Here is a 27,545-nt window from a genome sequence, read left to right as displayed (position 1 = left end):
CTTGAAGCACAACGATAGCGGCGAACAAGGTCGGCGATCGTCGAAAATCTGATCAGCGGGTCAAGTGCGTCGGGTTTTATACAGCAGTCATCGGACGTTCCAGACTAATCGTTGGGACCCGCGTGCCTTCCACAAAATTCTACACCATTCGCGTCAGGCGATGAAATCAGATAACACAAGGTTCGGCGACAACAGACAGCGGATAAAAGCATCGATAACTTTCCAGAAACTTCGGATACATGCAGGCGCGTCCCGTGCTGTGCGATTACATTTGTTAGGCGGCGAAACGTGGTCGCCCGATAAAGTACACGTGTCAACATGAAGCAACGAACGCAGCAGTGGGACACTGTCTGGGCGGTAGGTGCGAGCGCAAATCGCGAGCTGTTGGACGCCGGCTGAGGCTGTTTTCTTGTAAGCCTGTCGTGCGGTGCTTCAGCCTGCCGTCCAACGTTAATAAACCCCTTTTCAATATTATTAATATGTCTAACGATCCGCAATGAATTCTTTAAGCCAATGATGCGAGCACCTTTTTTTGAGCGACTACACCCCCGATGAGCTTATTGTACAGGTAGACAGAGGCAACTCTATTCTTCAACGATTGAGTGAGTGATCAAGAGCAAATGGATGGTATATGAACAGTAAAAAAAACGAAGCTTTTTTTTCGACCTGTAAACTGTGTAGTAACCCTTAGAAATAATTTTGCGTTTTTGAATAGTTATTACAAAATGTTTTAAATCACTTGGAGTTATTTTTGATTCCTCAGTGAGATCGAGCAGTCATATAGCTCATATTGAAAAAAAAAATGTTGTGTCAATCACTTGGTTTTCTTTCTAGATGGCGATTTCGTTTCCCTAAGCGGCTAAAGCTAAGAATATATAATGCTGCTTTTTCATGTCAGGTTAATTACTGTCGTTTGGTCCGGCGCACGACGTCGAGAACTAATTGTATTTAATAGACTACTGGTACTGCAAAAGAAAGCCGTGAGACATAATGCTGGTATTAGATATGAGCACCGACTAGATTTATTTTTGTCCAGTATAATGCTATTCGGATTACCACTACTTTTGAAAATCGGCTACTGTGGAAGAATAGATTTTCACCAGCGGCAGTGTCTAAGTGTCTAAAATCTCTTGCAGTCATAACCTTAAAGCAAAAATTTGTTCGTACTAGATGCGCCGAGACGTGGACTCTTCCTCGAACCAGAACGAGCTATGGTAATCAAACTTTGCAATTGCTGATGCCAATGATCCTAAATACATACAAAACGAATGAAAGTAGTTTATTTATTCTCACACTTAAATAATTTAAGCGATATAGTGTAACGTCCAGTATGTAACAACATGTTACACACTGGACATATGTTGCAATAACTGTAACAATAATTTGCAGCCTTTTTTCTATTTTGTTTAAATTTTTCACGAGGGACTTCTAGAATGTTTTATCTATTGCAACTTCTATTTGTAAATTTTGCAATTTGTGACACTCTATTCAGATGCTGAAACATTTTAATGCCGTATACATGAATGTTTATTGCTTCAATTGCTACTTGTTTGAATGTTCTCTTGTATGAATGAATTGTTGTCACTTTGAGTGTTGACTGGTTTTTTGTTCTCGGCCAGGTATTTACTTATGTTGGGCCTCAGGCGCACTCAAGCTACACTTTTGTAGTCGTCAGTCTGTGGCTCTTTCCGCAATAATTTTGCATGAAAAAAGGCAATATTAAATTTTCAGTTCAATATATTTATTTATTTATACTCCGATCACCACAGGGGACTTTGACAGGGTGTCATTGTATATGCATGGGTCACTGTAGATGCCGCACTTAGCGCTATTTATTGAAACGCCTTGACATCGAGTTGGAGCTCTGGATTCGTGCACGTAGGTGTGGGCCGCTCTTCAATGAAGGTCATAGATGCCAACCAGGGTGATTAGGCATGTGCCTCCGGGAATGTGTCACACTACGAGAACGAAAAAAATTTATTAACTTTCTCCGACGGTTAGCGAAATTTAAGGGTAACAAGGGTTCCTCAAAGAAAGCTACCCGACGCTTTAGGAGGCTGCACCACAAAATGCAACGGCCATGTGCCGCGTTTCAATGAACGACTTTCACGCAAATGCCTTGGCAGGCTGCGCCATGAATGTCCTAGGTACCTGTCACTCCTCAATGGACCTCTCGCCAAATTGGGCAACTTGAGTACGGGCCCACTGAGTGCACGGCAAGTGAGGGACGAAGTCTCAGCGCCCGGAAGCACCGGCGCAGCGCGTTTCCGGTCTCGGCGGCCACGCGCGGACTTCTCGGCGGCGCCACGAGATGGCGCAGCGTGTCCAGAAATAACCGCGACAGAAGAGCCCGGGTGCCGCGTGACGCGCTTCTCAGCGTTTACATGCACCGGCATACGGCGCCTTTCGCTACCCACACTCAGGCTTCGCCGCCGTGCAAGTGTTAACTGAAGAGCAAAAGAAATAATAATTTTGAGGGAAGTAGTTTCCACAAAAACTGGCAGTTTGAACCTGAGTGAATTCAAATTTATGTTGTAGAGATGTAAGCTCTATGCTATCTAGATATTACACAATACAGAATGAGTTAGAAACGAAAAATGAAACGGAAAAGTTTATCATCGTATTCTTATCGTATGACACACAAAACTGCGGAGGGCATAATAAAGGTTCTTGAAGCTGAAAATCAGTTCGATAGCACAAAAGGAAAGGGTCACCGGGAGCGTCAACTTCAAGTGAAATTTACGTAATGTTTCCTACAACAATATTTTTCTTTGAAACTTAAAGCAGCTACATGCTGAAAAGAAATGTTTAAGAGATTCACTCTCATTGCAGAAGTTACACAATAGTGATATCGCACGACCACACCTGTGAAGATAAAGGTTTTGTAGGGGGACTCGATAACGAAGTCCCGTGAGCGACGTCTCAGCCTATTTAGGGAGCAGAATCTATTGTGCCAAGAAAATTTATATCCAACTATTCAAAGGCGGACGATGAAGATTTGTGAATGTTATTCTTCGTGGTGAATTTACTGAATAGCGCAGCTTTTACAAACACAGATGATACTAAAATAGGGATTACCGGGCCACCAAGTGATGCTACTGCGAGTTCATCAGCAGATGCCCGCATTAGCGGGCCAAGTGGGATCGAGCAAAACGAGGAAGATGAGAAGGGTGTTTGCTTACATGTAAGGCTCGCCTTTGAAGTCTCACACATAAACCCCGTTTTTTCGCGTCACCCCGGTGTAATATTACTGCCCGTAGATGGGACTGCAAGAGACAAATGTTTGTTTTATTGCCAACTCTTTAGAAGACTCCTGCTTTTTGCAAATGAGAAAAACACGGGGAGTGCTACTTTACAGCAACCAACGGCAGCCTAAGTCATGGTGGGGATTTGGCCAATTCCCCCTGTTTGGTTGCTATTTAGCACAGAGAAGACGTGCTCCAATGCTCGCATTGAAGAGTTTGGACCCAATGCTGAATCCTTCTCACAGGTATACTGATGAATACGGCCTGTGAACTAAACCAGTGGCTTGTCGTCGTTCGAATGAATGACAAAGCAGGCATATCGCAGTGCTGATAACATAACCGCTGGTCTGTCGGAACAAATATTGAAGGGACAAGAAACGCATGCACATTAGAGGATGGAAGAAGATTGCGTGATGTGAAGGAATGGAGCCTGCTGACGTATGACACGGATCACTGGGGATTGCTGGGAGAAAACGTCAACCTACAACATACGCGAATGAGAAAATAGCAGCGCACGGCATATCTAATAATCGAGCACAATCTTGTTTCACTCACGTTTGTCTTGAACATGCGTCCTGAACTTTTCTCGTCTTTCTTTAGACCAGAAAAGAAATGCACGCAGAAACTCCTCTAGGAGTTGTATGAGTACGCGCAAACATTGCACCACTCAATGTTATGAAAACTTGAACCTGCTAATATAAAGCTTATCAACCTTTATCAGTCGTTATCAACATTATCGGATTCAATCCGATCCTTATTATCAACCCTTATCTGTTCTTATCAACCTTATCGGACATGATCCGACCCTTATCAACGTTAACGAACTTGATCCGATCATTATCAACCGCTATCAGTGCTCATTAACGTTATCATAATTGATCCGTTCATTATAAGATAAGCCCTTGTTGCTCTTTAGCACCTTATCCATCCGTGTCGAGCCATTCACTACCGTGATGAGACTCATGTAACCCTTTATCACTCCTTACCATCCTTATCAAGCCATTGACTGCTTGTGTGTCTGTGCTGCGCGACGTGAAACACATGAGCCCTCATAGATCGGTGGCATTTCGAAGAGCAAAGAAATGACCCAACGGAAGGCGTATCCCGCGATCACCGAAACTCACTGGTGATGAGGCGTGTTTGGCATAAAATTTACGGAAAATTGGAATTTTCTTGATGTCCACAATGCACCAAGCCGGCTCTACATGTGGTTCTAGAGGTGGCTTTTATTCCACAATCACCAAATGTTTCAACAAAGCCTTCATAGAAACTGTTGTTTCATACATTATAACCTTTATAGGTTTCCCCGTTGGATAGGCATAGGAATACCCGCCGTGGTTGCTCAGTGGCTATGGTGTTGGGCTGCTGAGCACGATGTCGCGGGATCGAATCCCGGCTACGGCGGCCGCATTTCGATGGGGGCGAAATGCGAAGACACCTGTGTCCTTAGATTGAGGTGCACGTTAAAGAACACCAGGTGGTCGAAATTGCCGGAGTCTTCCACTAAGGTGTGCCTCATAATCAGAACGTGGTTTTGGCGCGTAAAACTCCATAATTTAAGGCGTAGAAATGCTTACGCATTTAAAAGATATATAATGTGTGAATAGGAGCCTTCCTGTGGATTGATGACATTAATGTGGCCATAATATACAAAATATTTTTAGTTACTATTTTGAAGAGTATGTAGTGGATGGACGATAAAGTGGAAGCTTGTGAGGCATTTCCTTTAAGAGGCATTATTTGACTACCTGGAAGTATGTAGGGGACAAGGTCATCGTTTTTGGTTGATTTTCAAGCTGTATTATTGCTGATGCAGTATTCTGCTGCTAATACTTTCCTATCGCAGGCCAAAATGTTGGGAGAATAAAAAAAAGCATTTGAAGAAACAGCTCATTGCCAGGTTAGCAAGTAATGTACGAAGGATACACCTATTTGGCATTAAAGTCACTGCCTACAAATAGCGATCATGTGAACAAAGCTCTGGCAAATCGTTAAGCCCGAATAGTGCAATTAATTAATGTAAGCAAATGAGCAGAGTAAAGCGGGCTGTTGTGCTCACAGTTTTTTCAAAAAAATACTGTTCTATCTGCATTACAGGTGCTACTCCTTCTAGCAGGGAAATATTATTATACCAAAGGGCAGACAATGAGTGTGGTGTAGTTGCTGTTTATGATCTGGTGAATGGTAAGTATGCGTTCAATTCGTAGCGTAACTTATTGCAATACTGTGAAAAGAATTATTGCGGGCACATTTCGCAACATTTAAATTTTGGCTCGCTGAATATATTGTCAATCTATTCAGCACTGGGATATATGTTGTTTAATGGCTGAAAATAACATTTCATTGCACATCTTCACTGTACGTGTCTAAGCCTCATTCACTCCCTGATACCATTTCCACTAAGGCGAAATCGCGATTTTGTAGTACTAGAAAAAAAATAACAGCTGATCAAGAGCAGTCGTCTGAAAGATTGTGAATGTTATTAGCATTACATCGTTCACTATATGACCTTGGGTTACGAACTGTCCACCAGCGTTAACAAGTATTTTGCGATCACATTTATAAGCTTAACGCTTGGCTGCTCATATTCAGACTTTACAGAGGCAACCTTTGCTCATACTAAGCATCGGGTTTTAAAGTATTCTTGGCATTTCGTCATATGAATAGTACAGCCAACGCTTTGCTGGGATGTGCGCTTCTGGGCACCGTCATTTGCATGTCGCAGTGGACGTGCAAGATACGTCAGACGTTTCGTTGCAGCCTAAGTAACTTTCGGTCCTGCAGAGCTTCAAGTCCCCTCGTGGAGCTTAGATAAATCTTTTCTCACGTTTCATATCACACTTACCACATATCGTCCTCATCTGCCTGTGGCAGGCGCCTCTCTTTGATGCGCTTTTCTTGTGACTTGCATCCAGCGATGAGCTTGCGCTTACGTTACTCTCATCGGGTGTCTTGATGTTTTGTGGGATTATTACTGCTGAAACGGCTATTAAATGACCATAAATTTATAAGGAAACGTTATTTATCGTTATTTATCGTGGAAACGCCCTGACCTGTCCGACTCTGATACGCACAATTTGTGGTGAAGAGCTGGGCCTCCATGCGGTTTCTTCCAGGCTCTTACGTGACCGCTGATATCCTACTTTGTTTGATTGGAGATATGCGCTATTCTGTGTCCGTAGAAGAAAAAAAGAAGGAAGGCTGCCAGTCCTCAGCGCATGCGACGACATCGGGAGCTAAACGCATGGCTACGCAGGCGCACGTAGATTTACTATGCGAGATTGAGAGCATTTCAGCGATGGTTCTGTTGTTCTCTATGATACGCTGGGTTCCCATTGGGAACCTGCGTTAGAAAATTGCGGGGGTTTCGAATACTTACGTGGTGAGATTTTGAGGGGACATTATTTCACTTCGGAAGTGTGGCAAATTCATTGACGACCAGGTTTCAGCAAAAATCTGAAATAAAGAAAACGTTACGATCAGAGGCAATTATATCGAATTCACCGTTAGGTTAAAATGAAACATTTATGGCAATTTATGTTTATTTCATCTAGGCAGTACCAAAGTAGCAAAGGGCTCAGTGAGCGTCACCACCAGCTCGCTTTAACGTATAATACTTTGCGTCCCAAGGGTCGCATGTTGGCGAATAAGGAATAGTGATTCCTGAAGTCAAAGGTGAAAGACACCGGCAAGGGTCGTCGACATTAAAAAAGAAACATAGGAGAATGCACATTGTAGTTGTGTTTCCCTTGTCTCTTCGTAGTGTTTTTATTTTGTAGTTTATACGTTGCACAATGCTATTTTACCTTTGTGCGATTACCCGAGGCGTCGGCAAGCATTGAAACTGTTGCTGCACTGTTATCCGAAGGGCCTGCTACATTTGTTAGATTACGTGCTGTGTATTCAGTGCACGAGGATATTATAATTGTCCAACTCTTCAGCACAGATATCAAAGTTTCAGCAGCATTACTTAAGCTGCTTTAGAGAAGCGCTTCCAATATGACGGCATTGTAGACACGCTGGCCACATAGTTTGCCGAGGCAGGAAGGTTTGGTATAGCGGTAGACGGGCTTTGTGATACTTCGAGTGATCTCGCTCTCCACGAGACTGTTTGCATGAAGCCTGGGTTGCGCAGGTCGTAAGCTTGTGGAGACACACGCCTGTGCAGAAGTTTGGGCTCCACGACGGACCTCAGCGTTCTGAAACAAAACCTCGACTCGAAGCCGTTCCGCGAGTTAGCCCTCAAATGAAGCAGACATTGGACTTTCGAAACCACGGCATCCGTGATCGTCCGTCGTCGTCCCGTTCCCGTGTCGTTACAATCGTGCAAGTAGTGGTGAATAGGAAAAAGGCGCTAGGCCGCTTCCCTTACCACACCGCTGTGTGCGCTAAGAGCTTTGAAAGTGTCTTCCCGAGAAGGCGTTGTGTGTGAAAAAGCCGCGTCCAATGTCGATTTGCCGCTTCTGTTAGAGGCTGGCGCAGGAAGGAGCCCAGAATCGAGTTCAAAAAGGAAAAAAAAAAAGAAGTGGCTTTCTAAAGCTAGTGCTTGTCAGCAACCTGACTGACGTAGGCTTTTTTCCCCAGCATATTGGCGATTGCTTTTCCACCACAAACTCCACGTGAAAGCTCACAGCGTTCCCCCTTTCGGGTAATAAATACACTTTCTGTTCCTGCTGGGTGCGTAAACCACGGAAAAAGAAATATGCTTGAGAAAACAGGGTGCCGTTGCATACTTTCATTTCCAAAGCTTTAGTCGATGACGTGACGTGAGATGAGGTCGGACACAGATTTATTCAGAATGTTGGGAGCGCATGATAGGTGTTTCAATTAACGCGCTCTAAAGGCAACAAGCAAGCGCCATTTATTCTTGTAGCAAACAGCGCATCTTATATTATAAGTAGGGTATCTGAAGTTTTCGTGGCACTTGCTGTGTCTTTAGCTTCATTAAATACAGTTTTAGTAGTCTTCTAGGAAAACTGCGCAGTGTCTGCCTTATGCAAGCACTTTTTCGAAGCAGAATGTAATTTGTTGTTTTCGAAAAAAAAGAATAACTAGACCGCTTCTTTATGCGCTCACTTTCTTGTTCAACAGCGCGAAACGAGGCATAGGATTAACAGAAGGGGATGAAAACAAGTGCAGACTTTCAAGCAGTTCTTACCTTTCAGAAGAACACAGACATATAGCGTGTGTATGTCTGTGTGTATATATGAGATAAGGAGCACAACTTCACGGGGTTATCTTCGGTTTATTTGCTTAAGATTTTCGGTCGGTAGTTCGACCGCTTTCCACTTGAAGAGGTTTGTGCCTGTGACGCCATTTACGAGATACGCGCCGTCAGACTCGTAGAAAAAATACACTGTCGTTCTACTTACTTTCTTAACAAAACCTCGTCTTATGCGTTGAAGCATAAAAGTAACTGGAACGCCCATGTATTTCTTCGCAAAGTTCGAGGATTTAATATCTCGAAACTGGTGCCATCCAGTGAGTTCGTTCCAAGTGGATCCGCCTCGCGAACTCCCCGGCAAGAATTTGTCAATTGAAATATGTGCCATAAGGTAATTAGTTAAAAACTTCATTGGTGAATGCTTATTTAATTGGTCAATTAGGCATTTCAATATTTTCCTGCGCAAGCAATTTCCGCCTGTACGAGTAGAATAGCTAATGGACTAGAATTATGCTATCTGCCACAAGAAATTTAAAATAAAAATTTGAAAGTGCTCTTTTAAACACCTGGTATATGTTCGTTTGAAAAATAAAGACCAGTTGGAAGTCAAAGCTTCTGTTCGGCTCGCCTTTTTTCCAGCCTTTGTCTCGCTTCGCTTAGTTTAACAAGATGAAGCACGAGATAGCCCGGTCCCGTACCCTCCTGCAGGCCATTGTCTCACTGCGCTCCCCACTGAGAATTTGTATTTACGACTGTTCTCACTCTCAAGCAGTTTATTGCCCGCAGATGTGACTACTTGCGGAGGACGTACATGCAGCCATACCGTCTGCGAGTTATGATTCATGGCTTGCACATTGAGCTTTTTGTCCTACATCTCCTATGAGTGGTTAACGGAGCAGGCTACCATGAGGTACCAGTTGTACATAGCTGGCAGCAGTGCGCGATGAAGGTCGTATTTTTCGCATTCTCGTCACCTGCTGGTGGAGTAGCTTTGTCGCAGTCACGTGGTAAATTTTTTCACATTCTGGTTTGAAGACAAAGTTCTCTGTGTTTTGCTCCAACTTGCGTCACTTTCCCGGTTGGGAAGGAGGGGGGGGGGTTGCACATAACCTGGACAGCTCGAAAGCACACTGGCAATGGGATCACATTTGAAGGCGTCATAGTTTGGTGGACCCCGCGGAGTAACCTGCATACAAGAAATGCAGGCAGCTCACAAGACTACTGGCAGACTTATCATTGGGGACGAAATAATTCCTTGATCTCGCCATTAGCCATGCCAGCCGGCGAGTATCATTCGGAGAAAATTCACGGATACTGATGCCGTCTCTCTTTTCTGCCAGATTTGCGGAATGGTACACAACAATGCGATGTTTTACAGAAGATAAAGAAAACCCAGACAATGTTGTTAGTATGGGCGGGATGAAATCCACCTTTCGCCGACGTACTAGTTGCTTAAAAATGGATATGAGCATAGCTGGCATCATAGATAAGTACTCATGGAGGCTTTCAGCAGAAACTAATAACTTCTATGTCAATTTAATAAACTCCGGCGTTTTACCCCATAAAACCGTGATGTAATTATGAGGCACGCCCTTTCTTTATATCAAGAGACGAAGGACAAGGCACCACATGCAGATCCTGGCAAGCTACATTAATCCCAATCTTCCTCTTCAGTTTTCAGATTGTATTCCAGCCAGTCGTATCATGCCACCCGTTATCATCGATGTAGATAGGAGGTTTCACGACCAAAACCCGATCTATAGGTTGTGCTTCCCTTCCTATGGGCGATGAACATTTAGAAACAGTTTTTCTTTTGCAGTCGTCTCGTTTATCTTCAAGGACGCACTACTTCCTCGCTACACAGCAGATTGATTGCGGTCATTCGCGTCGTTGTACTAAACACAAGGAAATTCTCTTTTGTTCAAAGGCCTTGTAAGCAGAATGCGGAGTTCTCGAGTATATCTGTAGGTTTTTTTTCACCAGGAAGTGAGCCCATATCGCCATCATAACGTTTGTTGCTAGCACAGCACAGATGGGGAGGGCTTTCAAAATGCCTGATAGGCAGCTAGGGGCGGTAAATTTGGCACCTTCGGATCATCACAAAAATACCAAAAAACCCCGAATTGACCATTCATGCTTACAATAAATCCAGTGGGACAGGCCAAACCGGCAGCGTTATAGCAGTAAACTAGCCCCGATTGCACTACTCAGCTCTCAAGCAGGAACTTTAGCTAACGGTTCAGCTGCTGCTACGCCCACGTTGTAAACGCGTGCAACGTTTACACCGAGGTTGCTGCAGCACGTTCCATAAAAAGCAAAGTGACTTTTTAATGTGCGACCCTTGATTCGCTAGCAGCGTACCTCCATCTCAGTGTGCAGGAAGGCGCTAGAGCACATTGCCAGTGTGTGTTAAGTTCTTCCCACTGAAACACTACAGTAACACGTACAGTACGGCCCGACAGGCTCTACAAGGGTGCCTCGATGCCACGCTTCTCCGTGTAGGGTGGTGACACGTCTGGCAGTGCCGCCATATTGTGTGGGAACGCGTAAAGTTGGGGTATGACAGACGGCGGGAATCTAGGCTCTGAACTTGCTGACAGTGAAAAAATTTGTAATTTTCTCAGTTTGTACCCTCACGCGCATTGCAATGTTTACATGTCACCTTAGAAATGGAGGCGTAGCGCTTACAGTAAAGCAATACTAGAATAAGTTTCGAGCCCAGAAGACAACTATACAGTCGTTTTTGCTGTGCTTAAGCTTACACTCAGAAATTTGTTTCCAAAATAATGTCGACGCATGTGCTGTATATCTAAGATGCCTAAGTGGTGTCAAAAAATCTGACGCAACTTCTTATCGTAAAGATATATGGCTGCGTAATGTCGTGAAAAGATATAGGACAAACCTAGGTGAATAAATGCGGCAGCGTCAGCAGGGCACAGACCGATTTACAGATCGGGCGTGCAGAAGTAGGAGTGCTAAAGAGCATGTGGCCGAAAACAGTCTTACACTAGCAGAGACACACTCCACGAGTGTCTAAAAGCAAGCACGAGATCGCTGTTTTGATCACGGCTACACCTGCTTAACTTCAATGGGGCTAAAATACAAAAAAGAAACACTCTTGTACTCAGATTTAAGTGCACATTAAGGAAGCCCAGGTAGTCAAAACTATTTCGAAGTCCCCTACTACGCCTGATAATCAGATTGTGGCTTTTGTCTTGTAAAACCACATAATTTGTTACTTTTAGTAAGCGAAAAGCAAGCGCGAGGCACAATGTACGATTTTTAAACACTCATAAATTAGCCCCGTCGTTGCAGACGTCTGGTATAAAGTATAAGCCCATGCGTTCAGGTTGCGAATATTTCCAGCCTGTAGCATAGCCTACAATTTATTTACCTGCATAAATACAGTGCCTAAATTTATTGCTGAAAAACACATTTACCTTAGATTCTGTTATGCAAAAACCTATATATAGATGAGTTCAGCACTGTGAGAAAGAGCAGCATAGTGGCGCATGTATGTCATAAAAAAAGAAAAGTTGTTTGTCAATATATGTACCTATACATTCCATACATTTACATTAGTTTATCGTTTCTTTATTTCATTTATTAAGCTCAAATAATTTCCCCTATGTTTTCCTTGGTTTCACTGTTTGTTGGCTTCTTATGACTAATGGAAATCAGGCCCCTCGCTTAAGCCCCTTTCTTCTCCTCTATTACATAACGAGGGCCTCGAATCCGGTGACATCGATGCCTTCAGGTAGCATGTGTGGATTTATTGACCCCCTAGTTGCCTTCACCCAAAAAAGATTCCGTTCTCGTGACGCCTGCGGCAGAAAGGTCGTTCCACGTCCGCCACCAAGGTCTGTGAGAGGTGGCTCTGGCTAAAACTCCCAGGGTACTACTAGGAAGCATAAATACCCAAGGAAGTGGATGGGAAAACGGCGCCGCGGTAGCTCAATTGGTCGAGCATCGCACGCGAAATGCGAAGGTTGTCGGTTCGGTTCGTACCTGCGGCAAGTTGTTTATTCCTCCACTTTCATTTCCATTAATTTATCCTTTCTTTATTTCATTTATTAAGCACAAGCAATTTATCCTATGTTGTCTTTGGTGTCAGTGTTTGTTGGCTTCTTGTGATATGACTAATAAAAATCAGGCCCCTCAGTTAACCCCCTTTCTTCTCGTTTAATATATGTACCTGTCACTTGAGTAACACCATAGGAAAAGAAGCGTGGAAATAACTGAAAGGTGGTTCAAGGCAGCTCACCAACACGTTCACCTGCCTGAAGCCACAGGAGGCCGTGCATGTAAACTTTAGAGCGTTGGCAAAACAAAGTCCAAGTTATATGCTCCGCATGAGCATTACAACAGATAACTCCAATTTTATACCTGCGACGATTTTACTTCCACATTCTATCCTTCTCGCTACATCTGGCTGGTACAATCAGTGCAAGTACAAATGCTAAGCCGCGAACAAGACAAAACTCGCACAGGAACATTTTTCTTAGCATTTGCATGCTCAGTACATATGATTGTTGTAAATGATACACTGGGTTTGAGCAGGCTATTCATCGCCTCGATTATTAAACAATTTAGACAGCGAACGCCTAGTGCAACACAAATTTCCTGGATACCGTTTCACACTAAGACACAAATTTAGGCGTCATGGCTTATATGAACAAGGTTCTTGTCGACTTTGACGGGGCGAGGCTGGAAACAGCTTAGCAGACGATGGGCCCAGCTGAGCGCGCTTCGTCCGCATGCGCTTAGCCTCAGACTCTTTCCAGCCGCGCCCCGTCATACGGCGCTGACGCACGGAAAAGTCGCCGCTCGCGCACGCCAGTTAAAGATTTGGGCGCCTGTACGGCCGCTTCAACAGCCTTCAGGTTGGTGTCACGCTGACATCTAGGTACCCCTAAAGTCCCTTGGTAATTTCAAAGTACTGCCACTCTTTGAACTGTGTATGTCGCCAGCGCGCGACGTCCTTGCCTCCTTCTCGCCCCTTTCGTGTATCCCCCCCCCCGCCCCCCCGTGGGAACCAGTTTTGCGCCTTCTGCACGGCGATTGGTCCGCTTTACGTTTCCTTTGGAAACGCGCGGATCTTGCGTTTTGCTCGAGTTTCTTTTTCGTTAGCGCCATTTTTCTCCTTAGCTCAGCTGGCTCGGCGCAGCGAACGTTGCACGTTGTATTTCCTGCGATGTTGCGCTAGCGCTATGCCATACTGTAGCGCACATAACTGCAGCTAGAAGCCTGAAGATGGTTGTGCAGTTTTTATGATACCACAAGGAAAGCGGGACGGCTTGCACAAGAAGCAGTGACTGCACAGCATAAGCCAAATAACTTTGCTCCGACAAAGAACTGTGTTGTTTGTGAAGTAAGGTGCCTTTATTATTGCTCGTGCCAAAGCATCAGCTTTGGCACGAGCAATAATGCGCCATTCTTTAAAATTATTCCGGCGCGCTCATCAGTGTTTTTGCTGCGACAATTTGTACGTTGCATAAAAAGGGGGATGTCATAAGTATGCTGATTATTCTGCTGGAACTCGTCTCGTCGCACGTCGTCTACTGTTATTCAGTCAAAAATGCAGCCCTATAGGTTCTGCTTTTGCTCTGTGAACAATTATGTGAAAAGATACGGTCTCTCGATTACACTTTTTGTGATTGTTAGGATCCATTGCCTGTTTTACTGAAAATAGAAATAGCGGTATGTAGAGGAGCTTTCTTTCCAGCTCTCTTCGATGTGTGCATCAATCAGTAGCAATGAATGCAGGCCCTGAGAAAATTAACGCCAAGTATACGTACGTCAATGCCGGTGATGAGTGCTAGCTAGTCTACGTTGCGTATTGAATGCGTAAGCATTCTTTGGCAAGTGCCCCGGCACCGTCATGCGGAAAGTGTAATGCCTTGTATTTGCACAAAAAATTGTTATTTGCATAATATTGTAATTTGCATAATCGTTATAAAAGGGTAAACGTGGATAATTGGTAGCTTTATAAGCGATAACGAACAATTTAAACCCAAAAAGAGTAAATGAGAGGAGAATACCCCTAAGGTACATAGGGCTCCTTGGTAGGTCAATTTGAAATTTGAGGGGATAAGCAAAGTTGAAATGTGGGCGTGGGCCAACTTAACTTTCGGGCTTGGCCGACTTGAAATTTAGACGTCGGCCGCCTGAAATTCCGGGATAAGCCAACGTGAAATTCGGACACTGTCCAACCTAACTTTGGGCGTGGTTGAACTTAAAATCTGGAATGCGCCAAGTGAAGTTTGAGGGTGGGCCAACGGAAATTTGGAGGTGCGCTAAGTGATAGTTGGGGGTATGCTTACGCATACTCGGACAACTCCAGTAGAGTTTCGGCATTGTTTTTCTGTTTTTGAATGTGCTTTGAACTGGGCTGCCACGCACGCATGAGTGGGTGACGATTACTATTTGGTTTTCTCCCGGATACAGGAAATGCGTAGGTGGTGGTCACTTGATCTGGCACTCTTTCTCGCACTGAGATTGGGCAACCGTCCTATTCAACATATAGACCACAGCGCATATAGACGGACCATGCCCTTGCGAATAATTCATTATAAGAAGGCGCGCTGAATACGATACCTGGGGTGCACATGCGCGCACAGGCAAAGAAAAAAAAGCCAAGCACAGAGGCATGTGCCAAAAGCAATACTCGATCATCTCCACAAAGTAAATCATCTCATTAAGTGGCATAAAAAATGTCTGGAGCATAAAACTCACCTCAAAGCTGCTTTTACATTAGTATACGGCTTTAAGAACAAACGAACCTCCTCACAAACGTTACCTTCAGCAGTCTCAATGCTGCTATCACCATTACTCAAAATTTTTCTGCACCACTAGGACGCGCAAGTGGCCCAAAATCATGCACCTCTATCGAATATTGCGGCCCGTCCGAGGGAGCCAAGGAGAGAGGGTGTGCCGTGCGCAGCGCGCGTGCGGAGAATCGAGGAGGAAAGCGCCGTGGAATGGAGAGTGTCGCTAATTTCCAGTTATCAAGGGGTTCTACGCACCTCGACGGCTGTGACGCGAAGGAGCCCATAGGAGGTTTTAGGAGCTGTAGGGTGACACTGCCATCTCGCGGGGCAGTGAGGAGCTAGCAGACTTACACTTCTCCGCTGGGGCGCGTGCCAATTGGAACGGCTAGAGCAACGGCACGCCTGCGGACCATCGCGGAAGCCACGTCGAAACGCTGCTGCGCGATCTCTGCGACGAGGATCGAGTTGCTCGAGAAACTCCCGTTCGGTACGGCAGACTTGTGCAATCGCTGCACCCGAGTAGAAACTTCTTGCTCAGTCAATCGCTGCGTAGTGTCACTGGAGCGCGTTGATCATTTCAGTCTAGGGACAGCGCTGCCAACCAGTTTTTTCAGCCGAGAAGCAGGGTCGACTTGAGGAGCGTTATAGAACACGGCGATGAGTTTAACACACGAGAGCAACGAACAGGAAGCGAACAACTGCGATGGTGCTCGTATGTGTTGTTTGTGCCCTGTTCGTAGGTTTGCTATGAGCTACACTCAACCGTTGTGAAGACGATCAAGAATGCTTGCGAAGGCTGGTAGCTAACGCATACATAATAGTGTTTGCACGTCGGTGCCAACAATTCTGCGCCTCTAGGGCCTCCTTTTAGGAAGACCATCAGGTACGTTCAACTCCGTCAGTTAAATAAAGCTAGTTAATTTAAATGGTATCTTAATTTGCGCGATTACGGTCAGGACTTCGACAGAGGTTCTTGCTTAAGATGACTGCTGGACATTTTCTGTCAAGGGCCCCACAACTTTACGAATTCAGTGTATTCTGTGCATTCCACTAGAACTATGCAAATTGTGTTGTAAGCTGATACCCTGCGTCTCTTTAGGTTGGGACACAAACACTTTCATTTGTTAGCTAAGGGTCGAGGAGAAAAAAGAGAGACGTACTGATAGGAATCCGTTTAGTCTGCTGGAGTTTTTGCTTTGTCTTGGAGCAAAGTAGGACCTCGACTGTGTGTTTTTACACCTAATATATGAGAAATTTCTATCGAGGACACTCCTGTTCGTGTCATATTATATTTGTATATCTTAATCACTGCCGAAGCAGTTGTGTACAAGCTGCTACATGCTTTGAGCAATCGCTAAATTTACCCAGATCATTCTTGCAACGAGCGTACCTAGTTGTTTCTTGTTAGTAAAAGAGAGACAACAATGAAACGAGGACTAGTGTTAAATTATACATCATTTGAAATATCAGTATGTGTAATTGATGGCGAGAAGTGAGAAAATGTTGGCATGCTAATCAGCTTGGTTGGTTATGTCACTAGTTTTTTTTCTCTTTTAGGTGGAGCAGAGCCCACGTATGAGCTGCGGGTGAAAAATTCCTCGATAGAAGTAGCAGAGCAAGACGGGTGCTTGGATGCGTACCAGAAAATTGTGAAAGGGAAACCTTCCAAGGTCTCCTACGTACCCAGTTGTCAGGATATCTTGATAGGTAAAGACAACATCTTACCTGGCGGCGGCAGTCTTGGAGGGATCGCACGTTCCAGCAGTATGGAAGACACGAGGAGTTTGTTCAGCGCTCCCATGATTTTCTTCTACGGCCCGTACCAAGCGGCACTGGTTCTTCTCCCTCTGTATGTGGCCTAAGCAGTGCTTGGAGCTCATCCTCTCCTCGATTTATTCCTGTTTACGGACAAGAGCAATCTTTACCTGAATGCATGTACGTGTTTGCAACCGTTGTGGAAAATAAATTATTGTTAAGGTTATATCGCAATATTGCAACGTAAATCTGCACGCATGACATCAATTCACTGGCTCAAGAGCAACGTATTGATGTTGTGTCTATGGTGTGTTACACAAACACGCAATGCGACTTGAATAAGTTAAATGCACGTTTAAGCAAGTAGAAGAAAGCTTTGTTTCTGCTGAAACTAATTTTCTGCGTGCACGCGACGAAAAAACACGAATGGATTAGCTGACTAATTATGTCTAATGCCTAAACGAAACACAGAGGCTATCAGAAACGCTGTACTGGAGTGCCTCGGATATATTCTAATGCGGAGCGTTATAGAGGAAGCTCAAAGGTAACGCAAGGCCACTTCCATTTCCTATTTGAACTTTAAGATCAATTTTCCAACTATAAATCAAGCACAACAGCTTTCCTATCGTAAAATAGACTTGATAATTTCTGTGGCGTAAGAAATTATAAACACGGATAAGGTGCCTAAGAAACAACCTCAGCGATTCACATCTGCTACAACAGGTGGCGTACGGACCTTCAAGATTTAAAATTCGCGCGATGACGCACGCAGTTTAGTTTACTAGACGAAAACAGAATGCACGTTAAAAAAATGAAGAAAACAGGACCACGCCAACAGCTTTCAACGCCGCGCCCAGATCGGGAATGGCTAATCTGATAACCGCCGCTCGTTATACGAGCGGCCGGCTGGTCGACTGTAAATCAGCAGCTTTTTTGCAAATGATAGGCGCGTAGGCGCTCAGTCGCACTTCAAGAAAGCGGGCGCATAATCTGGAAAAAGCGGCCCTCCAGTTTATCTTATGCCTCGTCCAACCTTTTAAAAAAAATTAATTATGGGGTTTTACGTACCAAAACCACTTTCTGATTATGAGGCACGCCGTAGTGGAGGACTCCGGAAATTTTGACTCCCTGGGGTTCTTTAACGTGCACCTAAATGTAAGTGTTTATGCAAGTTTATCAACACGCGGATATTGCGCAGCACCGAGATTTGAACCACGGTTCTCTTGCACGCGAGGCGGCTGTTCTACCTCTACGCCACCGCTGCAGCCGGTTTTATGGGTGTCTTATTAAAGCAAAAAAAGTAATTTAGTTGGTGGAGCTCCCGCAATCTCAAAAGCTTATCTTCAAACAACAATGTAAGCTTCCTAAATGGTTGTGATGAGAGCAAAAATTTCCGGATATTCGAACGCAGGATTGACGTCCTTAGCATAGTCCTTAATCTCCGTTGGCCTCAGTTCACAAGTATATTTGCGCACATGCGTGCAGGTGCCTGGTCGTGTTATATTCACTGGCGCTTACATCGATGTCTTTTTTTTCGTTTGTTTTGCGCAGGGGACGTGTACAAAACGAGTAAGTTTTCTAAGGGCTTTGTAAGCAGCGGGAATAAATGCAGATGATTGTCTATAACTTGTCGATGTTTCAAGACCTGCTTCGCTGAAGGGCTCCTAGCAAGACGCATCAGTTTGACGGTCTGCTGCTTTGCATAAGGTCGTGTGCTGAAAACCGTCTATCATGGTCACTTTTTTAAAGAGACACTACAGGCACGTGTATCTTTACGTTGTAATGAACGTTGAGAAACTCAAGATCAAAATTATTTCGTACTGTCGACTGCGGTATCCCCCATTGCCTCCTGTTTAGATTAGAGTCGGTGTAATCAGTCAACGAAAAGTACCGATATTTTACGCCTAGCAATGATAGTAAAGCAATTATTTATTCAAGCAATTGCCCGCGGTTTCTGTTTTTTAACCGTCTCACAGCCTGCAAAATCCCACAGTATGATTAGGCACTTAATAGGGGTGTGGCTAATCTCGCTTGCCACGTCGCGCATGGGCGAAAATGTTGAACCAGCTTGAATAGAAAGTTTTCGAGTTTTCATTTCTTTTTTCAAGAAAATGTAAGCTAAATCATCAGAATACGAGCTACATGCATTGGCAGTTAATAAAATGTTGAAGTGATGTAGCTGATGATGATATCTGTTCCTGTCAATGCCTGTTTTACAATGTTAAACGCTGTGAAAAATTTGAGTCTGAGGTCCTTTCTTCTGCCCTTTAGATCCTGCCGATGAAGTCAGCGCTTGCTTTAGGGGATACTGATGTTTTTGTCGTAATTCCCCAGAACGAATCGAAGCGCCCTATTCAGAATGTTTTCATGTAAATGGACTAACTGACACGTATAGCGATCCCAGCAGATACACGTGTACTCAAGTACCGAACGTACGTGAGTGAAATACAGCTGTTCTTTCAATTTACTAGGTAACTGACCAAAATTTCGACGTACGAAACCCAATGTTCGTTCCGCCTTTCTTTATACCTCCGGTACATGCCCTGTTCTACCTTAAATCCGAAGTAGACAAAACTCATAAGTATTTGCATTCCATAATTCTGCTAGAGTAACGCTATTTAATTTGTACTGATATGCCTTCTATGAATGTTTCCTTGTAAAGATGATCTTTAAACATTTTGAAACGTTAAGTGACATTTCCCATTTCGCGCACCAAGCTGAAACTTTATCTAAATCACTCTGAAGTGTAGAACAATCACAATCGCTATCATTAACCCTATACACTATCCAGTCGTCTCCAAACATCCTGAAAGGTGACGTAATGCCACTAGTGACATCATTTGTGTGCAGTAAAGCTAAGAGGGGCCCCAAGACAGAGTCTTGGAGTACTCCATAGGCCAGTGCAGCAAGATCAGCGGAGATGCCATTAAGAACCACAGACTTGTCTATGTGAAAGATATTCAGACATACATGCAATTACCTTTTTGTGCAATTTCTGGGCGTGTAATTTGCTAATAAGTAGGTCATGAGTCACAATCTCAAATGTTTTCCGAAAATATAGAAATATTCAATCAATTATATGCCTTTTGTCTATTGCTAGGGCCAAATTGTGAGCGAATTCTACAAGCTGCGTAGTAAAAGAAAAATCTTGCCGAAATCTGTGTTGGTTTGAATTTATAAGATTATGTTTAACTAGATGCTACATAATACCACTATATATAACGCGTTCCATTATGTTACATGCAATACTGAGTTAGTGAGTGCGAACCTTATTTAGGTCCCGAGGAGAAAGAATTAAATCAATCCGGCAGCTCCACATATATAGGCCGGGGCTGATAGATATAGTCCTTCGGCGACGGCCCGGGCCCTCTGGATAGCCTTGAGCTGGGCGATGAGCTCTGTACTTCTGAGCGCTGAGTCCCAGGAGGACTGGTCAGGAAAGTCCGTGCCTGCGTTGGCAGGGCACAACCAAAGCAAGTGTAGGAAGTTTTGTATTCGTGGCCGCAGTGTGGGCATTCAGTAGAAAGGTCTGGATTGATCCTGCTTACTGTCGTTGGTGTGTGCATGTTCTAGTCGCAACTGTCTGTAAGTGACGGCCTGTGCTTTTTTGAGCTTTGGGTGAGGAGGAGGAAAAGTTCTTCGTCCGAACCTATGATTTTAAGTGATTTTGTCGTATGACACGAGCGGGTCTTTGTTGTCTAGGTCCCTCCAGGCTGGGCCGAAGCGAGGGGGTGGAACGCAGACGCGGAATGCTAGTTCTCGCGCCAGTTGGTGTGCCCACTCGTTCGGATTACACTCAGGACGCGCGGAAATGTCGCCCATATGGGCCGGTAGCCATGTGATGTGTAGGGACATGAGGTTGTAACTTCCCGTTTCTTGCTAGAAGATTTTATTAACAAGTGTAGCTGCTTTCCAACAGACGAGGGCCGCCGAGAAGGTTCTGATGGCTGTTCTCAAGTCCGAGTAAATGACGGAGGTTCCTTTGCAGCTTCGAAGAGCCACCACGATGGCCATTTCTTATGCTTCGTGACTGAAGTTGGTAACTACCGCGGCTGCGTTGACGAGCGAGCCATGGGTGTCCACCACGGAGACCGCGTATAGGCGCCCCGATTCCAATATCTGGCCGCGTCAACGAAGAGGATTTGTGTTTCGTTACGTTTGATGTTGTCGAGGATTGCCTTGGCTCTCGTTTTTCTTTGCCCTTCGTTGTGGGTCGGGTGTATGCTTCTTGGGATTGAATCAATTGTTATTGCCCACTTGGCGTTTGTGGATGGTTGCGATTTTTCTGGTGGCATGAAGAGGGGCTGTACGCCTGCTTCTACTAAGATCTCGGCGCCCGCCCTTGTGAGTGAGAGCTGACTAATTTGGGCGTTTCGCCGTGCCTCAAAGAGTTCACTTGCCATGTTGTGCAGCCCCAGTTGGAGGAGGAGTTCCGTGCTAGCGTTTTTAGGGAGGTTTAGGACTTCTTTTAGTGCTTTTCTGGTTAGTGTGCATGTGCTCTCCAATTCTATTGCGGATTGCATGTTCCGCCACCTGCGCGAGGCAAGACGCAAAGGAGATGGGTCTCAGATTCTCTGCATGGAGCGGTTTTCCGGGTTTGGGGATGAGAAAGACATTGGCAATTCGCCATTCGTTTGGCACCTGGCCGCCAGCACATACTTCGTTAATTTTGCTCGTAATGATTTGTATAGCTTTGTCATCTAGATTTCTTAATAGTTTGTGAATCCGTCTGGGCCAGGGGCCGAGCATCCGTGCAGTCCTGAGGGATTCTCAAGACTGTACCAGTTTCGAGACATTAATTTTTAAAGTGTCCGGGAAAGTGCATTAGCATGCCAGTTACGTTTTTAAAGAAACAGCTGTTTGATTTGTTGAAGCAGAAAAGAACCTGCACTTCGTCAGACACTTTGAAAATTTAAATCTTGAAACAGGTGGAGTCCACAGAATTTGTTCCAAGGGGATACGCCTTGCGAACTCACTAGTTGCAATTTGTAGATTCAAATATGTGCCGTATAATATTTAATTGAAACTTTAATTGGTTTAATTATATTATTATTCAATGAAACATCTTGATTTCTCGTAGAAATAATGGCCGCCTCATCGAGTAGTTTAGATCAACTGTTTCAATCGCGCTATCTGCCACAGGCAATATTTTGAAAATTTCGTCTAGCTAAGAGCATCTTGTATATTCATGCTTATACATTCTTAAACACCATTACATAAGGCTTTACTTGCGCACATATAAATCAGTATATAATTTATATGGGCCCTTATCTGAAAGTAAATGGACTTATGTAATGTCGTATATGGAAGTATATGGCCTTATGTGAACCCCTACATGGCAAATAGAGCCTTTTATAGAGACATTTATGACAATCACTGGTCTCATGTGTACGCTGTTGTACATGGATGCTCATATACAAAACATATGAAGGATACATGCGATGTGTCTGCAAGGAATTTACTCAATGGGTGTTACATATCGTGCCAACGTCCACGAGCTCCTTGGGATGATCACCGCGTGTTAAGGCTTAGCATGATTTTCCGACTATAACGCGCACTCACAATAGGGCATTGGCTGAGAAGCGGGCGCTATATTTCGTGCCAACGCTAGCTAGGTTATGGAGGTGACTGCCGCGTCTTTATTATTATTATTATTAATATTATAACTTTAATAATACGGCATGAGTTGGGCAATTTAATAGCTTTTCAATTAAAGCTTTGCGAAAGTTTCGCTTCACATAGCGTCTAACTTGCGTGTTGGACGTGCATATATATATTTTTCCTTATAGAGAACATATACGGCGATCACTAGCACCATTGTGTGGGTCAAAATGCAGTTTTAAATGGACCGGTTTGCAGCGGTTTGCGTTGTCTGCCGCGTGAGAAAGGTGTAGTGGCGTTGTTAGACAACATTGCTCATCTACTTCAGCCTATGGAGATGGCGGAACTGAGCCTCACGAGGCAGCGTCATGAGAAAAACGTGATACGGTCCCTCGGGTGCTGTATGAAAGAAGGCAGGGAAGAAATCTTGCGCGCAGATGCCGGTCTAGGCGAGCAAGAGACAGTTGGACACTGAAGCTGGCCTTAAGGCATTGTGATATTATTACGATATCCTGCACAGACTCTCAAGAGACGAGCCACCGCGAGAACGACGAGGAACTTGGTCCACCACAGCTTCAACTAGCGATTATGCCCGTGATGCAATCGCCCGTGCTAACCATGCTCGCCAACTTGCGCTCGCTCGCCTACAAGTGCCCAAGAAAAACAGAAGCAACGCTATGACCTCCGTCACCGTGATGTCCATTTTGTGCCCAGCACCCTCGTGTTGCTTTGGTCACCATGCCGTAAAGTTGGCCTTTGTGAAAAACTGCTTTCCGGTTACACAGGCCCATATCACGTGCTCCGCCAAGTGACCGATGTCGCCTATGAAATCATCCGAGCCACTCCCACTACGTCATCCGGTGTGACAACCAGTAACATTGTCCACGTCGCCCGACTCAAGCCCTACCACTCTCCACGCACCTTGGATATTTAACAGCACCGTGATGGCGCTGCCGTAGGCGTGGGGGGGGGGGTGGCGGGTAGTATTACGATATCATAGAGAAATGCTCAAGAGAGGAGCCGCCACGAGAACAATGAAGTTGGTCTGTACCCTTGGCGCAAGCGAGTGTCGGCCTGTCTGGCTGGCTCCAGTGTAGATAGCCTGTATATAGCCCCTTTCGTCTGTGTCTTTCCACACGTAACAATATGACGCGGCACTTTAGATTTCTCTATCACCTCTACTAAACTTTGGGGCGACAACCTTAGTCACTGACGTAAGTTCCAATCTGCTTTGGTGCGATCAGAGGTATTCCAATATGTTGCTTTTATTCAAATTTCAAATTGTCAAATTTATGTAACCACCGACGCAAAAACGGGGCGGTGGCCCACATTCTAGTTTGAACAGTCAAATTATGAGAGGTCACGTTTGTTTACTTTCAAACCGAATAGCACTGTCCACCTTGACAAATTTTTATGGTCTAATTGGCTGACAAGAGGCAGACAGCAAACATAAGTGGAGAGGATTTCGTAGGTCCAGGCTAGTGCGGGGAAATGAGATAACTGGATGAGGACGGCAATGCCGGAGTCTGCGATTGGCTGGCTTCTTGCTTAGCTTTCGGTGGGTGGTCGGAAATTGCAGAGGCGTGCAATGGAAAGGTAAAAATACTGTTAAAACGAATTCTCAGTGAAGAAAGGTTGGCCGGGCGATGTTCTGGACGTGCCGAAAGGGCTCGACATTATGCTGCCACGGGAAAAAATTCTTTAAAGATAAATCAATCCAGTCCGTCTGGCAGCTCCGACTATCCAGTGACAGAGCGATCGGTGGGCAGCCATCTTGTATTAATTTCATAACGAGGCAATCTCCGGCTATATTGACACTTCACAATTCACTTTTGTCCGGCATATTAATGCATGGTTTCACGAGGTGCGTTTTAACGATTTTTAATGTCGCCTGACAAAGAAGCAAAGTGGGGGCAGTCCGGAAACTTTTGGTCAATTGCGGAGGGCAGATGGCGAAAAAGGCGTAGAATTGGAAATAAGCATGTTTCTTTTTTTTTGGTTCAAACCTGCATATTCAGTGTGCACACTTCATATCAGATTAGGAGTTTTCGCGGTTTTCGTGACGTCGCGTGAGGGACAGGCGAAATGGGGGCAGCCCTAAAAAATTTTGACCAATCATGAAGATGGGCTCGCAGAAATGGAATAGAAAAGTTTGGAATAGTTTTTCCTTATAGTGCCTCAGCAGCAGACGAAATGAACAAGTCCACTAGGCGGACATTTGTGGATACCGCCTTGCTCTGTGCTATAGTTGCTGCTTGTTTCCAGTGTGGGCGAAATTACGCGTTGTTTCAAAGCGGATTTGTGTCTTCTAAACACACACACGCACACACAAACACAGCGCAATCAGCAACTGTTAATTAGCCACAAATTAAGAGCACGCCTTAATACGGTGCAGCACGGACTAGCATGGAATGCAGAGCGCAGATTAATTCGGACAAAGAAGCTCTCCCCTGGCTCAAGGTAAGTGTAACTGCACGGCTTGATTTTTGTATTCTGCCCGCACGATTGCATTGACGTAAATCGAACTTGCTAACTTGCACCGACCAGCCGGAGATAACTGACAATAATCCACACACCTGCGCTTCCCGTGCACATTCTATCCGCTACGACTGGATTCGGTCCGCGCGGTTTATCACCGACGTAGTTCTCGCAGCACAAGCGTGCGTTAACTGGAGGCGCCTCCGTTGTTCCACAGCCAGCTGTGAGGCGACAATGCTGCTTTATGTTTTTCTAAGCTACCTAATAACTTGGAGAGGAGCACATCGTGTCATTTGTCATCTCCTTCTCCTTGTATAGTGCGATTGACTGCGATAGCACGTCATTGTTCACGCCCTTGTGGGACTTCATGTCTTTGTTGGCCCCTTTGTTCAGTGGAACCGACCGATAAACGTTTTTCTTCGCGTGGTACGATATATGGCGTTTATCACGGCGCATATCACATCACGGTGTCTTTGGGGCGCTGTCGTTTTCTTCCACGCTAAATACAGTCACCCAAAAAGACGCACAATCATAGTAGTCAGTAGATGGCTCCATACTTGAGATACTAATTGGAAAAAAAAATTGCGAGAGCAAAGAATACTTTTCCATTTTTTTTTCTTGAACATCTCAAATACTGTACAAGACATTCAGCCTTTAAAAGTAACAAAATGCAATTTAAACGCAGTTTTGTGCCGATCAAGAAGGAAAGGTTGCCTTTTTGTATAAGAAGTTTCCAATCGAGAGAATTGATGCAGACAGAATACGGTATTTTTGTAGGTTCTTGGTTTTACGTGTTTGTGTTTCGCATCATTTACCGTGTGTTTGTAAAAATAACATCTTTTTATTCCACGTTCGCTGCAACAAATTCAAATAATTATTTATTTATAATAGAGCTAATGAAAAAAGGTGTCTCTCATTCCCTTCAATACTTTTGGAAGTTTCGAGTTCCTGCCGTCTAGCGAGGCAGCTAAGTAATACAAAAGTATACAATGTGACATTACCGAGACCTTTTCATGGCCGGGATGTGTGACTGGCTTCCTGCTGTTTTTATTGCATTCCGCTATAGCGTATCTTTGGAGGGGTTTAATAATATATTCCATGTGACATGTATAAATAAATGGAGTCATAATAGCTTTCTTTGAAAAGCTATCTTTCGGCGCCACTTAGCCGACAAGCAATCCGTATGCTGACCAGCCAAGAGAAATGTCGCAGGCTTCATTTCCCAACCTACAAGCAATCTGTAATATATACGGGGAAATGCTCATCTTTCAGTACGGATATGTCTGAAATCGGCAGACTGCTTTTCATATCCGAGTCAGTACAACGGTTAAGATTGCAAGAATTCCTCTTGTCGGCAACAGTTAATACTCTGTACATTTATTATGCACTGCTTTGTCACTTCTACATTGTCGTCATCAGATGTGCGCCTTTCTTTTGCATCGTGTCTCTGTACGCCTTATAATTTCGTAAGTCCTCAGATATAGACGCACACCACCCATGCCAGTCACCTAACTACCCACGAACCCACAACCTAGACAAGTGGACTAATCCAGGCTTGGGTCACATAAAATAATTAGATCGCACATAAAAAACAGTTTCTTTTACCCAGAAAATCATCATGAATGTGTGATTACTTATAATAAATAATGGAGTGGCACGTTGAATGTGCAAATATGGTTACGGGTGATGTTATTCCAGCAACAAAAATAACATAGTAAAGGTTTCTATTTTCTTATGGAAGTGCTGAAATTTCTTGCAGGGTTACAAACGTTAAGCTGCGCAACCAATACACTTCGAAAGTTCACAACCATGTCATGGAGCAGCACCTAATATTTTTTTTAACAATTGAACATCTGGCGTACCCGTAGGAGTACGCCAGATGTTCACAACGAGCTAACGATGAAATCTCGGTGTGGCAGCTTTAACTCTTGGGAGCACTGAGCAAGCCTCCAGTACGTTTTCATAGAAATACTTATATTGGTGTCTGACGTAGTAAAGGAAGGCGCAGAAGACCAGGACTGAAGAAGAAGAACACAAACGACAGGACCGGCGCCACTCACAACTAAGTTTATTTCCGCAACAAGCCTGCCTTATGTAGGTTATTCACGCCGAGTAACGCACGAAACTATAGAAGTAAAAAACAGCAATCTATCGACCACTCAGGAATCATATCTGGCACATAATATCGAATGAGCAAACAAGAACCACACGTGGATCAGCACGGGAGGCAATTGATGTAGTATAGTCTTTTCCAAGCCAACGGGGACAAGAAACGAGACATAAAAAGTACCGTATACGCTTCACTATCAAACTATCCACAACATAACACACTTCAAACGCCTAAGGCCCGGTCAGTGATAAAACCCGCACGACTATGGGAATAATGACCAAAGAATAACACGGAAAAAACATGATAAAGGCGTCTAAGTACAGCGTCTGCGTCGAAACTAAAATCTCTAATAGTCACTCACCTAAAAAATTGATAAAACATGTGACCGCGCGAAAAATGAACCACGTGACAAACAATGAAAT

General features: G+C 44.4%; 1 protein-coding gene across 1 annotated transcript in view; it reads left to right on the top strand.

Moving 5' to 3' along the window:
* Positions 1 to 17,185, top strand: part of LOC142587771 (uncharacterized) — a 31,904-nt gene extending 14,719 nt beyond the window's left edge. The window contains exons 5-6 of the mRNA XM_075699013.1: positions 5,343 to 5,429; positions 16,737 to 17,185. Of these exons, the coding sequence (XP_075555128.1) occupies positions 5,343 to 5,429; positions 16,737 to 17,041 (392 nt within the window). The 3' untranslated portion in view covers positions 17,042 to 17,185. The remainder of the gene's footprint in view (positions 1 to 5,342; positions 5,430 to 16,736) is intronic.
* Positions 17,186 to 27,545: the final 10,360 nt, after the last annotated feature.

The sequence above is a fragment of the Dermacentor variabilis genome, chromosome 7, assembly GCF_050947875.1.
Source record: "Dermacentor variabilis isolate Ectoservices chromosome 7, ASM5094787v1, whole genome shotgun sequence".
NCBI lineage: Eukaryota > Metazoa > Arthropoda > Arachnida > Ixodida > Ixodidae > Dermacentor > Dermacentor variabilis.
This window is presented reverse-complemented; position numbering and strand designations above follow the sequence as displayed.